Source organism: Saccopteryx bilineata, chromosome 5 (assembly GCF_036850765.1).
Source record: "Saccopteryx bilineata isolate mSacBil1 chromosome 5, mSacBil1_pri_phased_curated, whole genome shotgun sequence".
In the NCBI taxonomy this organism is placed as follows: Eukaryota; Metazoa; Chordata; class Mammalia; order Chiroptera; family Emballonuridae; genus Saccopteryx; species Saccopteryx bilineata.
In genome coordinates this window covers 244,724,679-244,747,586 of record NC_089494.1, presented here as the reverse complement: position 1 = coordinate 244,747,586, position 22,908 = coordinate 244,724,679, and the positions used below count along the sequence as shown (strand labels likewise).

Below are 22,908 nucleotides of genomic sequence, written 5' to 3'. Positions count from 1 at the left end.
AGCGGCCCCGGCCCCTTCCGACCGAGCCGGGACGGGAGCCCGGGACCCGCCGCCCGCTGCGGGCATGACTCCGGGGGGGCGCCGAGCCCGCGGCGCGCAGTGTCCCGTGAACTGTGAGTACCGCTCCTGAACGGCGGCCAGCGAGCGGGCGATTAGCACCCATTGCATGAATTACGAAACAATAACTTTCGGAAGAAGCAGGAGGAAAAAAAAAAAAGAAGGCTCTCTCGCCGGTTCCCCCCGGCCGACTCGGCGCGGTGCTCTTGCCCCCTCCCACCTCGCCCTCTCGCTCCTGCCCTTCCCGGAGCGGGGAGAGGGCCGGGGGGCGGGCGGCCGGCCCCGGAGCAGGGGGCCGCCGCGGGGGGTGTGATTAGAAGGAGCAGTAGCAGCAGCAGCAGGAGAAGATGCCGAGGATGCGGACGGCGGGGTGGGCGCGCGCCTGGTGCCTGGGCTGCTGCCTCCTCCTGCCTCTGTCGCTCAGCCTGGCCGCCGCCAAGCAACTCCTGCGGTACCGCCTGGCCGAGGAGGGCCCCGCGGACGTCCGCATCGGCAACGTGGCCGCGGACCTGGGCATCGTGACCGGCTCGGGGGAGGTGACTTTCAGCCTCGAGTCCGGCTCGGAGTACCTGAAGATCGACAACCTCACGGGAGAGCTGAGCACGAGCGAGCGGCGCATCGACCGCGAGAAGCTGCCTCAGTGTCAGATGATCTTCGACGAGAACGAGTGCTTCCTGGACTTCGAGGTGTCGGTGATCGGGCCCTCCCAGAGCTGGGTGGACCTGTTCGAGGGCCGGGTCATCGTGCTGGACATCAACGACAACACGCCCACCTTCCCGTCGCCCGTGCTCACCCTGACGGTGGAGGAGAACCGGCCGGTGGGCACCCTGTACCTGCTGCCCACCGCCACCGACCGGGACTTCGGCCGCAACGGCATCGAGCGCTACGAGCTGCTGCAGGAGCCCGGCGGAGGCGGCGGCGAGGGTCGGCGCGCGGGCCCGGCCGACAGCGCCCCCTACCCCGGGGGCGGCGCGAGCGGCGGCGGCGGCTCCGGCGGCCCCAAGCGGCGGCTGGACGCGCCGGAGGGCGGCGGCGGGCCCGGCGCCGGCGGCCGCAGCAGCGTGTTCGAGCTGCAGGTGGCCGACACCCCGGATGGCGAGAAGCAGCCGCAGCTGATCGTCAAGGGGGCGCTGGACCGGGAGCAGCGCGACTCGTACGAGCTGACCCTGCGGGTGCGCGACGGCGGCGACCCGCCCCGCTCCTCGCAGGCCATCCTGCGGGTGCTCATCACCGACGTGAACGACAACAGCCCCCGCTTCGAGAAAAGCGTGTACGAAGCTGACCTGGCCGAGAACAGCGCCCCGGGGACCCCCATCCTGCAGCTGCGCGCCGCCGACCTGGACGTGGGGGTCAACGGGCAGATCGAGTACGTGTTCGGGGCGGCCACCGAGTCCGTGCGGCGGCTGCTGCGCCTGGACGAGACCTCGGGCTGGCTCAGTGTCCTGCACCGCATCGACCGCGAGGAGGTGAACCAGCTGCGCTTCACCGTCATGGCCCGCGACCGCGGGCAGCCCCCCAAGACCGACAAGGCCACCGTGGTCCTGATCATCAAGGACGAGAACGACAACGTCCCGTCCATTGAAATCCGGAAGATTGGGCGTATCCCGCTCAAGGACGGGGTGGCCAACGTGGCCGAGGACGTGCTGGTCGACACCCCCATCGCCCTGGTGCAAGTGTCCGACCGAGACCAAGGCGAGAATGGAGTGGTCACCTGCACCGTGGTGGGCGACGTGCCCTTCCAGCTCAAGCCGGCCAGCGAAACCGAGGGAGACCAGAACAAGAAAAAGTACTTCCTGCACACCTCGGCCCCCTTGGACTATGAGACCACCCGGGAGTTCAACGTGGTCATCGTGGCGGTGGACTCCGGCAGCCCCAGCCTCTCCAGCAATAACTCTCTGATTGTCAAGGTGGGCGACACCAATGACAACCCGCCCGTCTTTGGCCAGTCGGTGGTGGAGGTTTACTTTCCTGAGAACAACATCCCTGGAGAGAGGGTGGCCACCGTGCTGGCGACCGACGCTGACAGTGGGAAAAACGCCGAGATAACTTACTCACTGGACTCCTCCGTGCTGGGGATTTTTGCCATTGATCCCGATTCTGGGGACATCTTCGTCAATACGGTGCTGGACCGCGAGCAAACGGACAGGTATGAGTTTAAAGTTAACGCCAAAGACAAAGGCATCCCGGTGCTGCAGGGCAGCACCATGGTGATCGTGCAGGTGGCTGACAAGAATGACAATGACCCTAAGTTTATGCAGGACGTCTTTACCTTTTATGTGAAAGAAAACTTGCAGCCCAACAGCCCCGTGGGGATGGTCACGGTGATGGATGCTGACAAGGGGCGCAATGCGGAGATGAGCTTGTACATAGAGGAGAACAGTCACATTTTTTCCATTGAAAATGACACGGGGACCATTTACTCCACAATGTCTTTTGACCGGGAACTCCAGAACACATACACATTCCGAGTCAGGGCTGTGGACGGAGGAGATCCTCCCAGATCAGCCACAGCCACAGTCTCTCTCTTCGTTATGGATGAAAATGACAATGCTCCCACAATTGCCCTTCCGACTAACATGTCCTACACCTTACTGCCACCTTCAAGTAACATCAGGACAGTAGTAGCTACAGTGTTGGCAACAGACAGTGATGATGGCATCAATGCCGACCTCAACTACAGCATTGTGGGAGGGAATCCCTTCAAGCTCTTTGAGATTGATTCCACCAGTGGTGTGGTTTCCTTAGTGGGAAAACTCACTCATAAGCATTACGGCTTGCACAGGTTGGTGGTGCAAGTGAATGACAGTGGGCAGCCTTCCCAGGCCACCACAGCTCTGGTGCATGTGTTTGTCAATGAAAGTGTCTCTAATGCCAGTGTGATTGACTCCCAGATAGCCAGAAGTTTGCACACCCCACTCACCCAGGATATAGCTGGTGACCCAAGCTATGAAATTAGCAAGCAGAGACTCAGCATTGTCGTTGGGGTGGTTGCTGGAATTATGGCAGTGATTCTAATCATCTTGATTGTAGTGATGGCAAGGTATTGCCGGTCTAAAAACAAAAACGGCTATGAGGCTGGCAAAAAAGATCATGAAGACTTTTTTACACCCCAACAGCATGACAAATCTAAAAAGCCTAAAAAGGACAAGAAAAACAAAAAATCTAAGCAGCCTCTCTACAGCAGCATTGTCACTGTAGAAGCTTCGAAACCAAATGGACAGAGGTACGATAGTGTCAATGAGAAGCTGTCAGACAGCCCCAGCATGGGCCGGTACCGGTCAGTTAATGGTGGGCCTGGCAGTCCTGACCTGGCCAGGCATTACAAATCCAGTTCCCCATTACCTACTGTCCAGCTTCACCCCCAGTCACCAACTGCAGGAAAAAAACACCAGGCCGTACAAGATCTACCACCAGCCAACACATTTGTGGGAGCAGGAGACAACATTTCAATTGGATCAGATCACTGCTCTGAATACAGCTGTCAAACCAATAACAAGTACAGCAAACAGGTAAGATGCATCCCAGATATATTTAAATATCCCAGAGAAGGCTCATAACTCAGAGACAGAGCATCTTCTGCAAACTTTGTTTTGTTTTGTTTTAAAGCTGTGATTTAAACTTTTAATAGCGGGAATTGAATGTGAAATCATGCACCATTAATTTAGTAGAGGGCATCTATGCAAGGTACTGTATTTTGCAAGTTAGACTGTTTACTAAGCTACTAAAGAAAATACCCAAAGTAGGCAGTGTTTTGTACTTCTCTTTGTGCTTGACAACTGCAATTCATCCTACATTTTGGTTTCCAGAATACTGTTTGATGGTTAGCTTTAACCTGAAATTATTTTCTTTTGTGGCTCCGAAGTGGATAATTACATCCAGAGAGAATGCCTGAAGCTATTACTGGTGTCTATGCGACTTGGACACTATAAAAGTTTTATCTGTGTTACACATTATGCAGACTTTTATAGATAAGTGGATACTGACTCATGCAAATGTAACAAGTCTGAGATATGGAAGTACTGACTACATTGACAAAAATGCAGATTTAAAAATATTTAGTGATATGCAAATGTCATGCAAAACCACATTTTTAATACTTTGATGTCTGTAACAATTAGACTTTGATGAAGTTATGCAATCAGCATTTGCATTCTTCATGTTCGGTATTAAAAGTTTATAAGCAAAAGTACATCTTATGAACCACTTATTAGGCCAAGCAACAAAAGTGTTGATGTTTGAGGCACTGTGTACAAGACTATTGTGGTATGCATTGTGCTATGAGACTATAAAGGTTATGTGGAATATTTGGTGTAGTTGTTTATCCGTGAAATGTGGAATCAGTAAAAAATACAAACAAAAAAAAGGTAATTTTGAGGTTAGCTTCAGAAAAGATAACATTTAGTTTTGAAAGTCTTGCTTGTGTGATATATGTGATACTCACAAAGTTTACTTTTTACACCCACCAAAGTTTAACACAAGGCAAATAAAACCTTTTGGAAACTGCTGTGTCTGATACTGTAGCAACTCTATTAATAAATCTAATAAATCACATATTTCTTAACTTCAAGACTCATCAAGAAACAAATTTATGACTGTCAGATAGTATAGTATAATAGTCTTGCTATTAGATTTCTTTGCATGTAGAATGTGTGATCTGAGAAGAATTAAGGAAGGGAAAAAGTTATTTTATAGCCTCATTAAAGATGTATACTGATGGGCACATTAATGTTGTTACAGAAAAGAGATATTAATTTCTTACTGCTTTCATAATTTTAAACATTAGTTTACTAAAGAAATTCTCTGTATAAAGTACTTTACTGTAGTTATTTGGATAAAGAGAATCAGATTTAATATGCTTTCTATCTAATAATCAAAGCAATCCAAGAAAACACAGGTTTGAACTTCATTGCATTAAATGGCTTTTGAAAATAGTCTCTCCATGCTCAGTACTGAGTTACTTCTTTTAAAGTGAAATTGGCAAGTGGAAAGTTTATATCTGTTGTGTCATCTCTTTACCTGGAGTTAGAAGCAGATATTTGTCTTGTTTTTGGTGCTTTTATCAGTTTTCTAAACAAGGACAACTGCAGTTAAAATAATAGCACTTCTATAGGATTACTTATAATATAAACACCTGCAAATAAATTGAGAGCTATGGAAATTTCCCTAGAAAATGGTAATTTGTAATGCAAAAGCTTGTGAAGAGAGCTTTCTGCAGAATATTTACTTCTCAGCTGTCATCCTAATAGGACTTTTTGTCTTGTGGCTGAATGTCATTTGCATTCTAAGTGGTGAAATCCTAAACCTTTGAGTGGACCTATCTGGGGGGGCAGATTTATAGATTTTTTTTAAAAAAACTAACCACCTTATAAATTCTGTGCTATCACGTAAGCTTTGTTTGGCTCATCAAATAGGGTTAGCTTTATACCCTTGAATATTTAAAACAGCCAATATCAAGACTGTTGCGGCATCCTGTTTAAAAGGCAAAGTGATATGCTTATAAATAAACTAATATATGGCATTAGTCTCTTAGCTAAGCAAGGAAGTCCACATATCCTACGAAACCACTGGAATAAATCACTCAGTTTGCCCAAAGTGACTTTGGAAAACTTGTATATTAGGTATTCAACAGGTGTATAAAGTTTTAACCACAGTAAATAGCTGACCTAAAATGAAATAAAGGTGAATGGAATACATTCCCCTTAATGTAATTAGTAATAGTAATTGATACACTTCATCTCAATATTGCTGTCAGGGGACAGGGATCCATTTACAAAGTTACATTTGGTTTAGACATCTGACATAATAAACAAGATCTTTTTTCCCCACTGATTTTCGTTTGTACCATAGATAGATGATTTTCTATTTTTATTTTAAAAATATATTACCGTTAGCTTTTACACAGTGCTAACATGTATTTTCTTTGATTAAACCTGACATAAAATAAAATTTAAAAAATGAGTATAGGGTTTTGTTTTCATTTCCCCACTTCGATACTGAATTTGTCTAAGGAAAATATTGAGGGTGACCATCTTTTAATTCCTTACGTCAGGGATTGATTAAAAATCTGAGATGCCTTCATTTTATTTTATAATTTTCCTAAATTGCTTTATCATACTTCTTCATTTGATATTAAGAAAGTAATGTCTGTTACAGTGTCTTGAGAATTAGGCTTTTTGAAGTGGTTCTAGTAGGTCTTATTAATGGTTACATTATAATCAATTAAACAGCTTTGTAGAAATAAAAGTTTGTAAATAATGCCTCCCTCCCATTTTTGGTTTGTTTTCACAGCTGTAGACATATTCAAATGAAGCTTCTGTTATTACTCTTGGACAAAGGCTAGGAGATATGTGTTGTGGAATAGCTGAAATTATTTCTAAAATTTACACATTAGGAAAACTAATGTGACCTTTGCAGTTGAAGCCCTTGGTCTTTGATAATATGTCTAGTTCAGCAAAATGTGGATCACTGACAACATTATTGAGATTAAGTGTCCCAACTTTCCATTGCTTGATAAACTGGGTTTAGGGATTATTAAACTTTTGTGATATGAAAGTACATCTGTGTTTTTAATTTGTAAAATAAAGGCAAAAGCATTTTATTTCTCTATTTATTTTTAAATTTCCAGTATTTTATAGTGTTTTTTTAATTTTCCTTTAAAAATTAAACATAATTTCAAAATATTGGTAGACAAATATAAAAGTAGAGTTATCACTTCATTGTGTACAAGTCCTGTCGAGCTCATCCTGGCCATTCTGTTATTTCGATAATGCACTGGCAAGTAAAATTTTTATTATATTTAGTAAATGGGAAGTAAAGTACTTTATTTTTGGCAAGAGTATAGAGAATACAGCTTGGATAAACATTAATTTAAAAATCCATTTGTATCTGATCCTGAAATACTCAAGGAAAATTTACATTTGCTCCAGTGACAGTTTTTCTTGCGCATGAAACTGCTAAATGTAGTAGTTTGAGTAATATTCTCTTTAGTTGATCCAGTTGTGCTCGATACTCATTGTACACTTCGTAATGGCAGAAATTGTTTTTTTTTTAATTACTTTGATTCTGGAAACAAGTGGATGATATGACCTGCCATCATCTATTAGATTTCTAAGCCCCGAGAAAACTAAATATCAATTTGCTTATGTATATTACACCACATATGTTATAGTGGAAATGCATTTGCAGAGTGATGTGAACCTGAGTTTCCAGTTTTAATTCTATAAGCTTAATTTCTACATATGGTTCTCTTATCTGTAACCAAGGACACGTTTCAAGAAGCACAATGTATCTACAGATTGTGGAATTTCTGTTATCTTTGCCTTGATATCGTAGACAAGAAGCCAAAAGTGAGGTAGTCTTTAGTTAAGAGGTTTCTACTAAGGCAATATTACCTGGATCTCTGGATGAAACAAGGAAAGAGTCATCCACTGATCTGATTCTCAGTGAACAGGCAAATTGTTATGGAAGTTCAGGTATGACAATTTGACCCTTATTCTAAACTTATATTAAGTCGATTAGTGATGTCGACATAAAAACACAAAGTCAATTTATAGATTTTTTTAAGTAAATCATCACCTTGGTAAATATAGCCAAACCATTCTTGTTTTCTTTCTGTTTTTGAGTAATTTATTATTTCATATGTGAGAAAGTGTGCAAGAGAATTTATCAAAGTATTTCTCTCTCTCTCTCTCTCTCTCTCTCTCTCTCTCTCCCTTCCCCCACACAAACACATACAGATGAATTTATATTAACCAATTACGGAGCCATTGGACTTTTATTTTGTTATAGTATTCATACATGGGTATGTGGGAAATATTTGAACTTTAAACACATACAAAATCAAAATGAAGTATATCATAATCAACTGCTTAATGTATCTCTCTAAAACCACTAGTCATCACATTTCAAAATTAAAAGACATCAACTAAAACTGTCCTCTAACTTTATAGGAGTCTGAGGCCTACTATGAAAAAGTAATTTGATGGAATTATATAATCACAAGATAACCAGGGCTATAAGGTGAACTAAGAGTCCACCCAAGTCAGGGGATACAGAATCCAAGTTCCTTTTTGTCCTCATACTACCTCTAGGAAAAAAAAAATAGGAATTTTTGTAACTTTTTCTAAATGAATTTCAATAGTGAAGGAAACCTGTTGAGATTTCTTTATGCATGTAAAACTAGATATATTTGCCTACGTAAACTAACATTTTAAAACAGAATATATTTCTGCTTTAGGCTCTAGTTTTTATCTGTAAAATGATCAGCTGAATTGCAGTTCAAACATTATAGATTTTTAAAAGAAATTAGTATTTTCTTCCCCCTTATGACAGATGACAATTAATGACACACATTACAGTAACTTAACATGGTTTAGAACTTATATTCAACAAGTGTACCGACAGAATTTTACATTTTAGCAGAACAGTGATAATAGATGTAAGTAGTACCTATCCAGCGTTTTTTAGTGCAGCCTCAGTAAAGACATCTTTTTAATGGAAATTAATAAAAGCTTTCTATGCATTATGTAGCAAACTTTCTATGCATTCTATTTGCGACAATTCTTGACCTTTTTCATTAATATCGATTGGCTTTGGCTCCTATACCCGCTTGCATTTTGCCAACTTTGCACGTGCACTTTATCTGAGTCACACCCTTAACATACAGGGTGGGGCAAGAGCAGGTTTGCCATTGTGAGTACCCGACACATAGAGTTTATTCTTGCGTTGTTCTTTATTAATTATTGTATTATTTTCCATACGAACAATGGCAAACCTACTTTTGCCCGACCCTGCACAATTGTGATCTAAGTTTCCCTTTAGATGTGTTTTTCTAGCCAATTTTTAGACTTCTTGTTATTTTTCATTTTGATTGCTTCTTTCCTGGACAGTTAACAAATCTAGCATTCTAGAGTCTAAATTTATGTATCTGTAAATACAAATGGCTACATTCATTAATATCAAAATGAAATCTGAACTATTTTTAAAACTAAATATAATGTGACAAAAGCACTGCTTTGCCATAGCCCCCGATGCTATTCGTCATTTTTACATCATTTCTGCTTTTCTGCTGGGAGAAGGTGGCAATGGAGGTTATGCAGGAAATTTTGTATAATACCTGTTTAGAGCTTTATATGTAAGCTGCGTGTAACTGATTTCTAGACTATAGCAAGGTTCCTCATCCATTCATTTACGGTAACTGTATAGAAATAGCGAGAGCTGTTTATATGTGTATATCTTGAGTCACCTTTGCTTTGCTTTCTTATTTATTTGAAAAGCCCTTAGAATTTCTTCTAAAGCAGGAACTCTGTGTTGGAACATTACACAGTGCTTTATTTAGCATTAGTGTTGTAGGAGAAATCACATTCCAAGAAGAATGTGAAACCACTAAAACTAATCTTAATTATCACTTCTGGTGAATTAATGTTTTAAAGGAGGAATAAAGCTTTATTTTCAGGAATTTAGTGACGTTTGTATTGAACTCTAATGCTGTGTACAAACAAACAAACAAACAAAAAAAGTCTGTTAAAGCTTCCAAATAGAGTTCGTCTAAGAAGTTAATTTTTTTCCTAAGTGTATTTACTATTTACAAATATATAATTTGCAAATAAAAACTCTCTGCTTCAGAACTTCTATGACAACATTCCGATTGGGCATAGGACTCTGGGGAAAATTTCTTCATCGCATTTTTTTTTCACCTGCATAAATCTTTATTTTCCTTTTTTCAGATGCGTCCACATCCATACATTACTGTGTTTGGCTGAATTCCACTCTAATATGATGCTCCATTATGCACCATACTCTGATGACCTTGCTACTCCGAAACCTGCTGGAGCCTGCCCTTGGCCGTGGGGTGTCAGCCAATCACTGCTTGGTCCACTTGTTGTGCATTTGATTTTCAAGTATTTTTTTATTTAAGGAAAAAATAGCATTAAAGTAAAAGAACATAAAAGGAACAGTATTAATAAAGAAATGTGTTAGTAATGGATGTCCAAGTCACCAGGAATTCCATCCTCAAAGAAGTGGTGAGCAGAATTTAATTGTGTAGTCTTTTTAAAAAACTTTAAAGCATATTTCAACAGTAATTTTCAACCCCTGGCTTTGTGTGAACCAAAGAAAATTAAGTTTATTAAGTCTTTGTCTATAATAGATTCAATACGGACTTTCAATAAAATCCTACATTGATCAATATGTTTAAAGTGTTATGTAATCACCACCTTTTCCAGACCAGTGAGAGTTCTGTTAAAGGACAGTGTCTCTTGCTCATTCTGTGTGTGTATTTCTGCATACCATTGTGTGCGTGTTTGTGTGTGTATGCTTCCACACATATGTATGCAAGGACCCTGAGCAATAAATATTGGCTAAAAATCATATGTCAAAGATCAGTTTTGTATTTACCACAATAACTGCCAATGGATTGTTTTTTCCCTAATCTTGACAGACTGACCAGAGTGTCTATAGAATCTTCAAGGTAATTTTTGCTTAAAGTTCTTAATAAAATATAGAATCTTTCAGATTTACTGAAGTCTCTGTGGTCACATTCAGAAGGAATATGTGTGGCTACTTGTTTGTGTGGATGACATTTATCTGAAGGCTGTTCTGTTTGCTGTCAGATTACATAAATTTCAGCAGCTTCTGAGATTTCAACATGTTATATTACATACTGTTGAGAGATCAAGTGGTTGAATGTTAGTTGCATGAGTGATTCTCTAGGTAGGTCAGGGATCCTTTAGCTGGTTGCTCTATGTGGGTATATTTATGTCTCTGTTTGTTATGTATGTTTATGTGCCATAAAATAAGTGTTTCATATATAACATATAACAGTTTTATTATACATTTACCACATCATCTGCCCTAACAAATTTTCCCCCAAGTTTTGAAATACTGACCAAGACTCTTCAGATTTTTCTGGTCAATTATAGTCAATATAAAAGCCCTTTAAGAAAATAAACCAATTTTGGAATAATATTACAGTGTTGAGTGATAAGAAATGCACCATTTAGCCCATGTACATCTCTAATGTATATATTTCCACTTTTTATTTTATTTGTTGTTGATATAATTTTGTAAATAAAAAGGAAAATTTCAGAAATATTGAGATCATAGTGCAGTTCCTGAATAAAGCCTAATTATCCTCTACCTCTCTTTCTGTTTTGAGCACATGGACAAGTGTAAGAAGCGATGAAAAGAATTCTTATTCCCTTCTGTTTTTAGAAATGTCATGTTTCCTCATACTAAGTAGTAAACTTCCTTAGATGCATTTAAGCTGTAAAGCCTGTAACAAATCATAAAAGATGTCCAGCATTTGAGGATAACCAAATGTGCAACCACACAGAGGCAGTATCTAAAAACATCTTCACAAAGAACATTTTAAGGCAGCATTTTGCAAACTTGGGTTGCAATACACCATTGGGGCATGAATCAATCTGTGAGCCTCTATCTCAGTTAGAATGACAGGAAGTAAAGCAGAACAATTTGAGTGGGTCACCCATATCATTAAGAGCAAAGATTATCTTGTGAAAACCATGTTTCAGTTGTGTTTGTGTGGAGGTGTGTGTATGTGTTCCTGTTCTTGGTTGTTACCCCCCCAAATTTGTCTTATTGTAGAAGCAGTTGAAAAGGTTGAGAACCACCACTCCAGATTGTTTGGATGGAAAATGATGGCTATTTACTATTATATTAGAAAGACATAGTTAATCAAAACAAAAAAAATTTCCAACATTCCCAAGGATTATTGTCTACTATGAAGCTGAATCAAAATTATCAACAGCATACTATTACAGCAGCATTTATCAACAGCAAAACACTTTTGAGAAGTCATTTAATTCTCCCTCTTTTTTTTTTAACATTTAAGTATGTCACCATTGTCACCCTGCACAGACTTACCCTCCTGCCCTCTCCTGCTTCCATCCATTGTCACTCACTTCAGGGCTCTGGACCTACCTCCTTTGTGAATACTGGAATTTGTCATTTACGGAGGTGCCTGTGGTCAGATGGAGAAAAACCCAGAACACATCACCCATTATCGTACATGTTTCAGCATTTGGACATTTTATTTTAAAGAATAAAACAATAATTCATTCTCCATTAAGAGGAATATTGGAATGTTACAGATCTGTTTAGATAAAATTTATTTCATTTAACACAGATCTAACAACCTCATTCATACTTAGTATGCCAAGAATACTAAGAATCTATGTCCTTATGAAATTAATATAATATATAATATACTGCTCACAAAAATTAGAGGATTTTATCGCTTCATATTCATTTTGAAATATCCCCTAATTTTTGTGAGCAGTGTAGTATAAAAAAGACTACAGAGCAGAAAAATGATAGATTATATTTGCATCATGCTTCTTAAGTTTGAAAAAATTGAATGTATATTGATTTGCTCCTCAGACCAGTCTGTGAGGAAAAGCACCCTCTTGATTTTTTTCGGTGGTGGAGAAACTATTATAAATTAATAAATAGCTTTTTTATGGCTTTGGTGGAGCTTAATTAAGATGTTTATAAAATCAACAAAGAAAATCCAGTCAGAATTCAAGAGTACTGAAACCATTTGGAGAAACTTGTGAAATTTGTGTTGTTGAATGCAATGTATTTTCAGACTTGTCTGGGCAAAATCTTCCCAAAAGACTTAGTTAGACTAGACCTGGTTTTTAGACATTCTCCAGTCATAAGCAGCCCTCAGACGACCCAAAGAGAAGTGCTGTGGCTATCGTTTGAAGATTGAATTAATCTGATTTATAAACAACAATCTCAGATGTGATTTTAAAAAACCCCTCAATAATTAGGTAATTCACATTAACTTAACTTTCTTTTTGAGGCTATCTGTGAAAAAAGAACCAAAAGTCCTTAGGAAAGAATATTATTTAAAATATCTCCCTGGGAATAATCTTCTATCTGTAACTTTGCAAAACACTTTCTTGTGATGTTTGTGACTGGGTTAAGAGCCACTCATTTTACAGAGAATGGATTGGTTGGTTGTATCTTTAACATACACTGAAAAATTTTAGGATGCAATTGAAATGAGGTCTAGAACAAGATTCTTGCTTTTATAGATAGGGCAGTGCAAAAGTACGTAATACACATAAGGCATGGCATATGTGAAATTCAGAGGGACCTCCTCCAAGTCTGTCTTGTTTGTTGTAGTGTTTCCCAGGGCCTGCTAGAATGCCCAACATACTGGAGACACTCATAAAATAATTCTTGTACAAATGAACAAAGGGTGCGGGCTTTGGTACTAGGTGGCATGCAGATTCATCCACATTGGATCATTGGACTGTGTGTGGCCACTTTTATATCAGACTCAAAGAGCGTACTAACTGTTATTTTATTTCCCTGCTGGGTGGATGTCTGCGATAAAAGGCTACTCGCTGTGCTGGCTGGAGTCCCTGCCTTCTCTGCATGACGGATGACTCTTGTTTCAGCAGCAAATGAACAATTCTCTGAGCTCCCCTACTCTCCTTGGTGGTGTTGTAAATACTATACTCTTAAAAAAAAGATAAAACTAATAAACTAAAGCAAATATTTAAAGCAAATTAAGGGAGACACCTGCCACACAGTAGACTTTGGGCATCTTTTGTGTGTGTATGAAGAAGAAGCATGCAAAAGTGGGATTTTAGTATTGTTCTTGAGATCCCTGCTGAAAACAGATACATCCAGGGTTGGGCGAAAGAAGGTTTCCAGTTGTTTGCATGAAAAATAGTACAATAATTAGTAAATACTGATATAAGAATAAACTCAGTGTTTTGTGTACTCACAACTGTAAACTTACCTTTGCCTCACCCTGTGTATATGACTGAATACATGCACGAATCTCTCTCTTCATAAACTTATTCCTGTGAAGTTCAGTGTGCCATCTCCTACTCACTGACAATGGATAAAGGTCCATTTTCATTCTGACTGCCCACAGCAAGCAAACATTTCTAAAGGTGAAAGCCTGGCATATTTGTAAAGAGAAAAATAGAAAGGAATCTACAAGAGAGAATATACCCTCATTGGGAGCAGTGGGCAGTGAGGTAGGAGCTAAGAAATGCTTTACAAATCAAAAGCACTCCTTAGGTGCATGGATGCCTGGACATCCTAAAGAGCACCTCTTTTAAATTGCAAATGATCTCTGAAAGAGTTCTGTTCAATCTCTAGCACACCTGGGTGTAAATTGCTTTAAGCAGATAACTAGGTTAGCATCTTACAAAGATCAATAACTCTTAAGAAATGGTGATTTTCATTAGGCCTTGAGGAAGGGCTACAGCCCACAGTAGTTTAGAAGACTGAACTCTTGTTAAGGCAACAAGTTTCAGAAAGGTAAAGTGAGATTTTATAAGCAAAGTGTATTCAGGCTTAACAAAGGCAAATGTTTGTGGCCTTGATCTTGGGCCCTGGCCCTGGTGACCATAAAGATGCCACTAAATGTCAAGTTTTAACATGACTGCAAGATCAGTGTCAAGGAGAAGTAAACTCACTCTCGTGTCAACCAGGTGTTATACTTTTTTTAAAAAATTTGATTTTTAGAGAGAGTAGAAAGGAGAGAGAGACTGATTAGTTGTTCCACTTATTTATGCGTTCATAGGTTAACTCTTGTATGTGTTCTGGCTGAGGATCAAACCTGCAACTTTGGTGTATTAGGACAATGCTCTAATTAACTAAGTCCATCCAACCAGGGCCTCAGTTTTTTTTTGTTTTTGTTTTTTTCCAGTTTAGAATTCAGGTCCGACTTTACTTTTGAGAGAAAGAAAATAAAAGATGTAAAAAAGAAAGAAAGAATGCAACTGCTGTATATCAATATAATCACCTTCTCCCTACCATTATTGCTAGACTATTGTTATCAAAATAGTTGCCACATTATTGCCATGTGGTTGTTTTTTATCTTAATTTAATTCTCAAAAATTGAGTTCTAGTAAGTCTGGACTATAGCCCAGAAACCTGAATATTTCACTCTTCTCAATTCTAATCGCAGAGGGTAGGTCAGGCCATAAAAATTCTAGGTTTTAGAGCTCTTGAAATTCCAACCTTCTGCTTACTGCTTCTTCCCTCGAAGGCGTCTGGTATCATAGAAAACTGAGGCTGATAAGGCAACCCGAAAATATGCCTTCTTGCCCTGGCTCTGTCACTGTGTGACCTCTTGTAGTAAATCTGTTCAAATCCTGAAGCCCCTGAAACTCATCCTCTGTCATTTTACATAACTCCTATTCTAATTATATGACAGAGTTTATGAGGGGAGAGGAGGATCACATTAAACAGTTAGAACTTTGTATAGCATACTGCAACTTACGGTCATGTTTCTAGTTATCCATGAATTTCTCTAAACCCTTCCTAAGGTGCGTTTACACTGTTGGGGTATTTTCACTACTTATTATGTTTAAGAGGTTTTTTTGTGTTTTTTTTTTTTAATTTGTCATAATCACTTTTTGAAACTTTTGATATTCTCTATCTTGTTTGATTTCTTCAAAGTGGCACTGACCCCTGGTCCCGATCAAGGTGCAACCAGTGCATGCAGTGTGTATGCCGGTAGGCACTGGACATTGCAGAAATACTTCCGGTGCCTATTGGCATCTCAATGGTGAAGAAGGATAAGTAGCTTATTGCTGAAAAGCGGATACTCTAGGAAAGGCTCAAAACAGTTTGATATTATTCATTTTGACACTTTAAAAAAATCCATCACTTTTTAACAGATGTTTTTTTTCTTCCATGCCATATTTCCTGGGAGTTTTTCCTTCACTCGCCGTTCCCAACTTCTAACGTTAACAGCTATCATTTGATCTTTTATTCTTTGCCAATTGCTCTGTCAAGGGGACTACTAAGATCACTTACTCCTAACATCTAGTAAGTAGTATCACTTACTCCTGACATCTCCAGGAAGCAGGCATTCTCATTATCTCTATGACAAATATCACGGGGACAAACAAAACAGAACAGAACTTAGATCCCATGCCCTGCCCCAACAATGGGAGCTCTTTTCCAACATATTTCTTTCTCCAAATTTGAGACTTATCAGTGTAGTATTCCTGATCGATATAATTTACATATTTACACACTTAAAGCTTTGTACACACTTTGTTCTGGGACACAACACCTTCTATGTATTCTCTGCTGACTTTGAAGAAAGAGTCTCCCTAGTCTGCTAGGACTGATGTAACAAAATGCCATAGACGAGTGGTTTCAACAACAGAATTTCTTTTCCGTTTTGCCGGCTCAAAGTCCCAGCCTATGGCTCCAGAAAGTTGGCAGAGAGAGAACTCAGGAGTCTCTTCCTCTTTTGCTAAGTTCTATTACATTTGAGCCCTACCCTATGACATCACGTAACCACAGTAACCCTCACTGAGGTCCTAACTCCAAATACAGTTGCGTACTTTGGAGGTTAGTCTTCAACATACGAATCTGAGGGAAACAGTGCGTGCAGTCCATAAGACTGTTCTTGGTTCGAACAAGAACACATTGGACTGGACTATCACTTCTTCCTGAGTTTGTCATTTATCACAAGCAGTCTGTATATTTGTAAGACGGGTGGTATGAAAAAGTGAAAGGAGGAAGGAAGGAAAAAAAAGGAAACTTTTTCCTTTTTGAGAACAGCTCCAAGAGACAATCCTATAATGTACTGTTAGAACCGATGAAAAATTAGTACAATTGCTATACTTTTTGTGAAAAAGAATCTCTCACAGGCAGTCATGTGCAGAAAATTTGAGCTTCATGTTTTTAGCTTATTATATTAGTTGTATGAACATCATTGAATGCTTTCTGCAGTGTTCAATTTCACAGGGATTTGTGATGTTAAGTAACACCTTAGTTATTTTAATTTTGCCACCCGATAAGTGCATGTAAGTACATTAATTAATTTAAAATCAATATTTATATAAAACAGTCAAAAATTGTTCCATAAATGTAGCAAAGGTCATTTTAAATGATGTTATTAATAGTTAATCTTGAATTTCTAGTAAGTTTTCAGCATTACAGTCCAAATGAAAAACAGTAAGAGTTAAGTGGGGAGGGAAGCTATTGAAACAGCAATAATGTAGGCTTAAGAATCCCCTTTTTCAAGGGACAATCTCCGTGATTGTCACACACAGTGACACCATTAGCTTGACAAAAATCCAATGGGTCTGATATATCGTGTCATATGGAAACGGCCAAGCGTGTAACGGAGGCTGGTACCACACTCTGAGTGACTCTTCAACTATTGTGTATGCGTGTAATACACTTTGTGCCAGTGACACAAATCCATGGACACAGTGAGGATTTTTTTTCACTGTGTCTATTTATTTTCTTGATGAAATTAATCATTCATGTGATAAAATACATAATGAGTAGCCTGGGAATGATATATGAGGCCAATGGACTGTAAGAAGTAATCCTTTCATTAAGGTAGGACAGGATAAACTTGTCAATATTGAGAAGAGGAACGCTCTTTCTATCCCCTGGTCAGAATTTCTAGGCAATGGGGCATAAGAGTTGAATAGATTTTTCCTAAGAAGTGCTTTTTTAAGCTTTCTGAGCTAATTTTACATTTGACCCCTGTATTAAAATGGCAAGTTAATCAGTTCTTTTGTTCAGGAAAATGGCAATAATTACAGCATAAATTTAAAGGTTTTTTTTTTTCTTTATTGCTCCTAAATCTGCTTTTCAGTGTATTTAACTGTGAACACAGGAATTAATTTTAGATACAACGATGGCATTTCTATAGGGCATTAGCAACAAAGGATGGTAATGCTACTTTTTCCCAAACCAATGCACTACTAGGGTCAAAATATTAAAATTTACTTTGTTACAAACTTTTTGCCTTTTTTCTTTACAATTTAATCTTTAATAAGAATCTAGTGTGTGTATACATGTGTATGTATAATATGTATATGCATGTACACATATACACACACAATACCCATATGCATATGGGTATAGCCTCTGTAGTCAGACTATCTGTACTTGAACCTCAGCCCTGCCACTTACAAATTACACGACCATGAACAAGTTACTCAGTTCTGCTGTGGGTCACTTTCCTCATCTATAGAATGAAGATAATTATAGACAGTACTTCATACAGTTGTTATACCAAGTGAACATTTCAGAGAGCAAATACTCAGTGAATGACTAGTTATTGATCTGCAAGGCACTGAAGAATAAGCTATAGTAGAAACAGAAAAAAACTCTTCTCCTATAGGGATTCAATTTTAGGGGAATAATGCATAAATAATAATAACTAAACTTCTGTTGCATTCTATATTCTACGCACTGATCAACATTACATTTCACATATGTTAACTTATTAGATAGGTACAACAACCTACAAAGTTGTACCTAGAATTATCTTTATTCCGTAGATGAAGAAAGTGATGCACAGCAGAGTTGAGTGACTTACTCATGGTCACCCGACTTGCAAAGTGACAGAGCTGAGGTTCAAGTACAGACATTCTGACTATAGAAGCCAGACGCAGAAGCCTATGCAAAATCGAGGGAACACTTCTATTTAATTGGCAAATAGTTCTATGAAAATGATATTGGATTCACATACTTCTCTTAAATGCCTCAGTGATATTTCAAACTTCCTATTTTAATACTTTTTACTATAGTCTTGAAATTAGGTCTTTCAGCCCGAATTTTTGAGTAGTAACATTTTAAATTTTAATCATAGTGTAAAGCAAAAGATAGAAAGGTAGATATTAGACTCGTAAGCACTTCCATTTCTTCCTCTATCCATTCTGTGCTTTTGAGAACACTTCATATTTTCCTCTTTTTCTGTTATTTTAATAATTTTACTTCATTTGGATTTCTCATGGTCTGTTATGTATATGTTATATTAATAAGGAAACAAATTCATTAACTTTTGTGAAATGACATTTGATTTAGGACAAGAAATTTCTTTTTATAAAGAACAACACTTAAACTAGAAGATTTTGAACTAAACATTTTGTTTCCTTTTACCAAAAGAAAAAAAAATTTTTTTCTTGAGTTTTTTCCTAAATATTTACAACACTGAAATGAAAACAAAGGGAAAATTAATTTCTTATAAAATATTTTCTGTAACTTACTTTAGTTTTCTTCAAATTAGGTGCTCAGTATTAAACTTTCAATTAAAATATGGCCTACATCATTTCACAGATTTCCTCTTAAAATATATTATCATTGTTTCTTGACTCAAACTCAGTACATATTTCTCTACTCTATATCAGAAATGCTCAGTTCTACATTTCAGGCTACAGAGATGCCAGGCAAAGATGAGAGTGATTTCAGTGAAACCCAAACAAAGGAAATCCATCGACATTCTACTCCTTAATTACTGTGTCATGAGTACTTATGCAACTCATCTTTTGTTCAGTGTTGACCTGTGTGCTGCACTTTTGCATCTCTAGCATCAGTAAGGACCCACAGAGTGCTGCCTCTTGAACTGGGAATATTGTTTTGATTTTGTTTAGTGTGAGAAAGAAAGAAATTATGCATCACATTATGCTTCATATAAAAAGACACAGAAATGCAGAAAGATCCTTACAATCTAAAAGCATTACTTACCATATAATATCATCCGCATTAGTGGGTACAATCCTGGCTGGGAGGAAGATGCAGATTTTATAAAATTTATTTTGGTCTTGATCTCTAGTGTTGAGCAGATTGTTCAGTTTTCTTTATCTCACTTTTCTAACTTATTCAGAACTCCGCTAGAAATATAGGAAACTGTAAAAATCAAACAGTGACACTCACTGGATATTAATGAATGTAATACCTACTGCACATTATAGTAAACAAACTATCTTGGGGGAAGATAGAAGGATAGTAAGCAATAATGAAATAATGACTGCAAAACTGAAGCTAAGTATTATTTTCCTAGAAGTACTAGTAAAAATAAAAAAATCGCTCATTACCAAAAATAGCAGTGCTATGTTATCCTTTTATACCTAGCACTCATCTGTGGGGGAGATTTGAAGATATTATTTTATCACTCGAGTAAAAGCAGAAATGTCTTATTGAAGAAAGGAAAAAAACTGTGCTTTAGAACTAGAGAGGAAAGTCTCAATTTACAAAAGGGAAAAAAAATGAAGGATTTTGCTCAAGGGTTCAAAAAAATGTTTGACTTATTTATTTTTTATCGTTTAAGCTGGTTTCTTGCTGGGCCTTTTTATTTAATAATTGAAAAAAAAATGGGTTGGGGAGGAAATTTTTCATCAAAGGCACAAGACAGGAAAAAATAAAAGTACTAAGGGAATAGAGATAGGAAGTGGTTGGTATCTTTCTGTACTTTCATGATTGCCTACATTTCCTCCCTAAACTTAGAATTGAAATGCTCTGAAAAATATATCAAGCTTGGGGAAAGTGGTGGAGCATAAAACATAATATCCTGTGTTTCCTCAACTCCTCGTGTGTGTGTGTGTGTGTTCAATTTATATTAAACTGTAGAACAGTTATATAAAAAAGTCAGTTCAGTGAGCATTGAAATTTTGGGGGCATTATTGAAAGTTACTTTCAGATAGCTTCCCCTTATCTTTGGGAGATACATTCCTAGAACCCCACCGGATGTCTGAATCCCTGGATTGTACTGAACCTTATATATACTACATATGTTTTTTTTCTATACATACATATATACTTGTAGTAAACTTGAATTTACAAATTAAGCAGAGTAAAAGATTAACAATAATTAATAATGAAGAATTAAAACATATCGTAACAGAAGTTTTATGAATGTGCTCTCTTTCTCTCTCTAATAATCAGTGTGATAATCTAGACGGTTACTAAGTGACTAAAATGTTATATACATTGTGGATAAGCTACACAAAAAGATGATTCATGTCCTGGGTGGGACTGAACAGGATGGTACAAGATTTCATTATGCTACTCAGAACAGTTCAAAATGTAAAGCCTAAGAATTGTTTATTTCTGCAGTTTTCTGTTTAATATTGTCAGGTTGCAGGTAACTGAAACCAGAGAAGGGAAAACCACAGGGAAGAGGGGACTACTGTATAATCATCTCACTAGATTTCAAGTGGGGAAGGAAGATTGCTAGAATAATGACTTAAGCAAAGTGAATATCCTGCACTTGGCAGTCTTCGTGAAAGACATCCAAACAGAGGCAATCCGTGTCCTGATCCTTTAGCGTCTTCTACTGTGCCGTCAGTTTCTGGTAGTCCGAGGTGTTGCTCTTTTCTTTCCCAGTGGCATCTTGCAAATTTTAATACTTGCTCTGTCTTCTTTTCCCCCACTGAGCTGACTGAGTTGTATCCCTGTCTCACAGGAAGTCAGATGTCAGTAAGTGCCACGCAGCCCGGGGATAACAATATTTTAAACGCTGAATGTTTTTGACATTTTCAGATTCCGGCTGCCTTGAGAAAGCTATAAAGGACTAACAAATCTGGAATTTTCCCTATTATCAGAAAGCTCCCTATATTCCTTGATCGCATAACTAAAAATTAGTAAAAGCAAAAGTAGGACTGGAAGGTTGCTTAAAATGTGTCTTCACCAACTTATAGGATTCTAAATAAGGAGGGATCTTTGGTAAGACTACTCAAGTTACATGTCCAAATGAGTGTTCTTCGTACCTTTATTTAATCCTTGGTTACTGACTTAACCATTGTACTACGAATAATCAGGAGCTCAACGTCTTATGGAGGAGACAGCCCTGTAAAGCAGTGGTCCCCAACCTTTTTTGGGCCACAGACCGGTTTAATGTCAGAAAATATTTTCACGGACCAGCCTTTAGGGAGGGATGGATAAATGTATCATGTGACCGAGACAAGCGTCAAGAGTGAGTCTTAGATGGATGTAACAGAGGGAATCTGGTAATTTTTTTAAAAATAAAACACCGTTCAGACTTAAGTATAAATAAAACAGAAATAATGTAAGTTATTTATTCTTTCTCTGTGGACTGGTACCAAATGGCCCACGGACTGGTACCAGTCCACGGCCGGGGGTTGGGGACCACTGCTGTAAAAGAAATAACTATAAAGTAAGATGAGAGGGGTTATAATGGGGCTGTACGTTCCCTGGGAAAGGCTTTCTGATTCTTAGGAAAGTTGACAATTGACGAATGCCTCACCAGAAAATCTGGTGCAGCTTTCATTTCTTTTTCCTGCATCAGGTCTGCATTCATCTTGCAGCCTGGGCTGTAGGGTATTAACTATTCTTGGCGCTGATTTAGAATGCATTTTTTCATACCCTATCTTTCTTTATATTTTAACAGGTCCTTTTTTTTTTTTTTTTTTTTTTTTTTGCTTTTTATTCATTTCTAATGGATATTTTTCTTTGATTGTTAAAATTAGAACCAGTTAATGAGCAATTCAGTCAGCCTCACTGCTCTTTTACTTGTTCTATTATTTTTACCAAAAATTCAACTTACATAACTGTTAACTCTGAATTTTTCACACTTGGCTCCGAAGGACTTTTAGTAATTTTCTGATGTCAAACCTCCTTCAAAGAAGAACCCTTACTATCATTGAAGAGATCAAAAGAAAAAAGACACACGCTACAAGGCCATTTCCAAAAGAGGAGCTATATAGATGCCTCAAATAAAAGCTACATTATTGGAATGTTTACAGCCTCTCAAGACAATATCTGTGAAAAATATGATAGTTTATCTGAGTCATAGGCTACATTTTCTTAAAAATAATCATGTACGGCCTAGCGTGCGGAGGACCTGGGTTCGATTCCCGGCCAGGGCACACAGGAGAAGCGCCCATTTGCTTCTCCACCCCTCCGCCGCGCTTTCCTCTCTGTCTCTCTCTTCCCCTCCCGCAGCCAAGGCTCCATTGGAGCAAAGATGGCCCAGGCGCTGGGGATGGCTCTGTGGTCTCTGCCTCAGGCGCTAGAGTGGCTCTGGTCGCAACATGGCGACGCCCAGGATGGGCAGAGCATCGCCCCCTGGTGGGCAGA

The 22,908-nt window shown here is 38.8% G+C and overlaps 1 protein-coding gene across 9 annotated transcripts in view; it reads left to right on the top strand.

Annotated features, from left to right (window-relative positions):
- Nucleotides 1-262: 262 nt before the first annotated feature.
- PCDH7 (protocadherin 7) overlaps nt 263-22,908 on the top strand; it is a 421,790-nt gene continuing 399,144 nt past the window's right edge. For 7 of the 9 annotated variants that reach the window (XM_066233423.1, XM_066233422.1, XM_066233421.1 and 4 more), the window contains exon 1: nt 263-3,566. In XM_066233423.1, coding sequence (XP_066089520.1) covers nt 405-3,566 — 3,162 coding nt within the window. In that variant the 5' untranslated portion in view covers nt 263-404. Of the gene's footprint in view, nt 3,567-9,782; nt 10,102-22,908 lie in introns of those variants that run through there. The other 2 variants (XR_010725687.1, XM_066233428.1) reach the window with 2 other exon arrangements.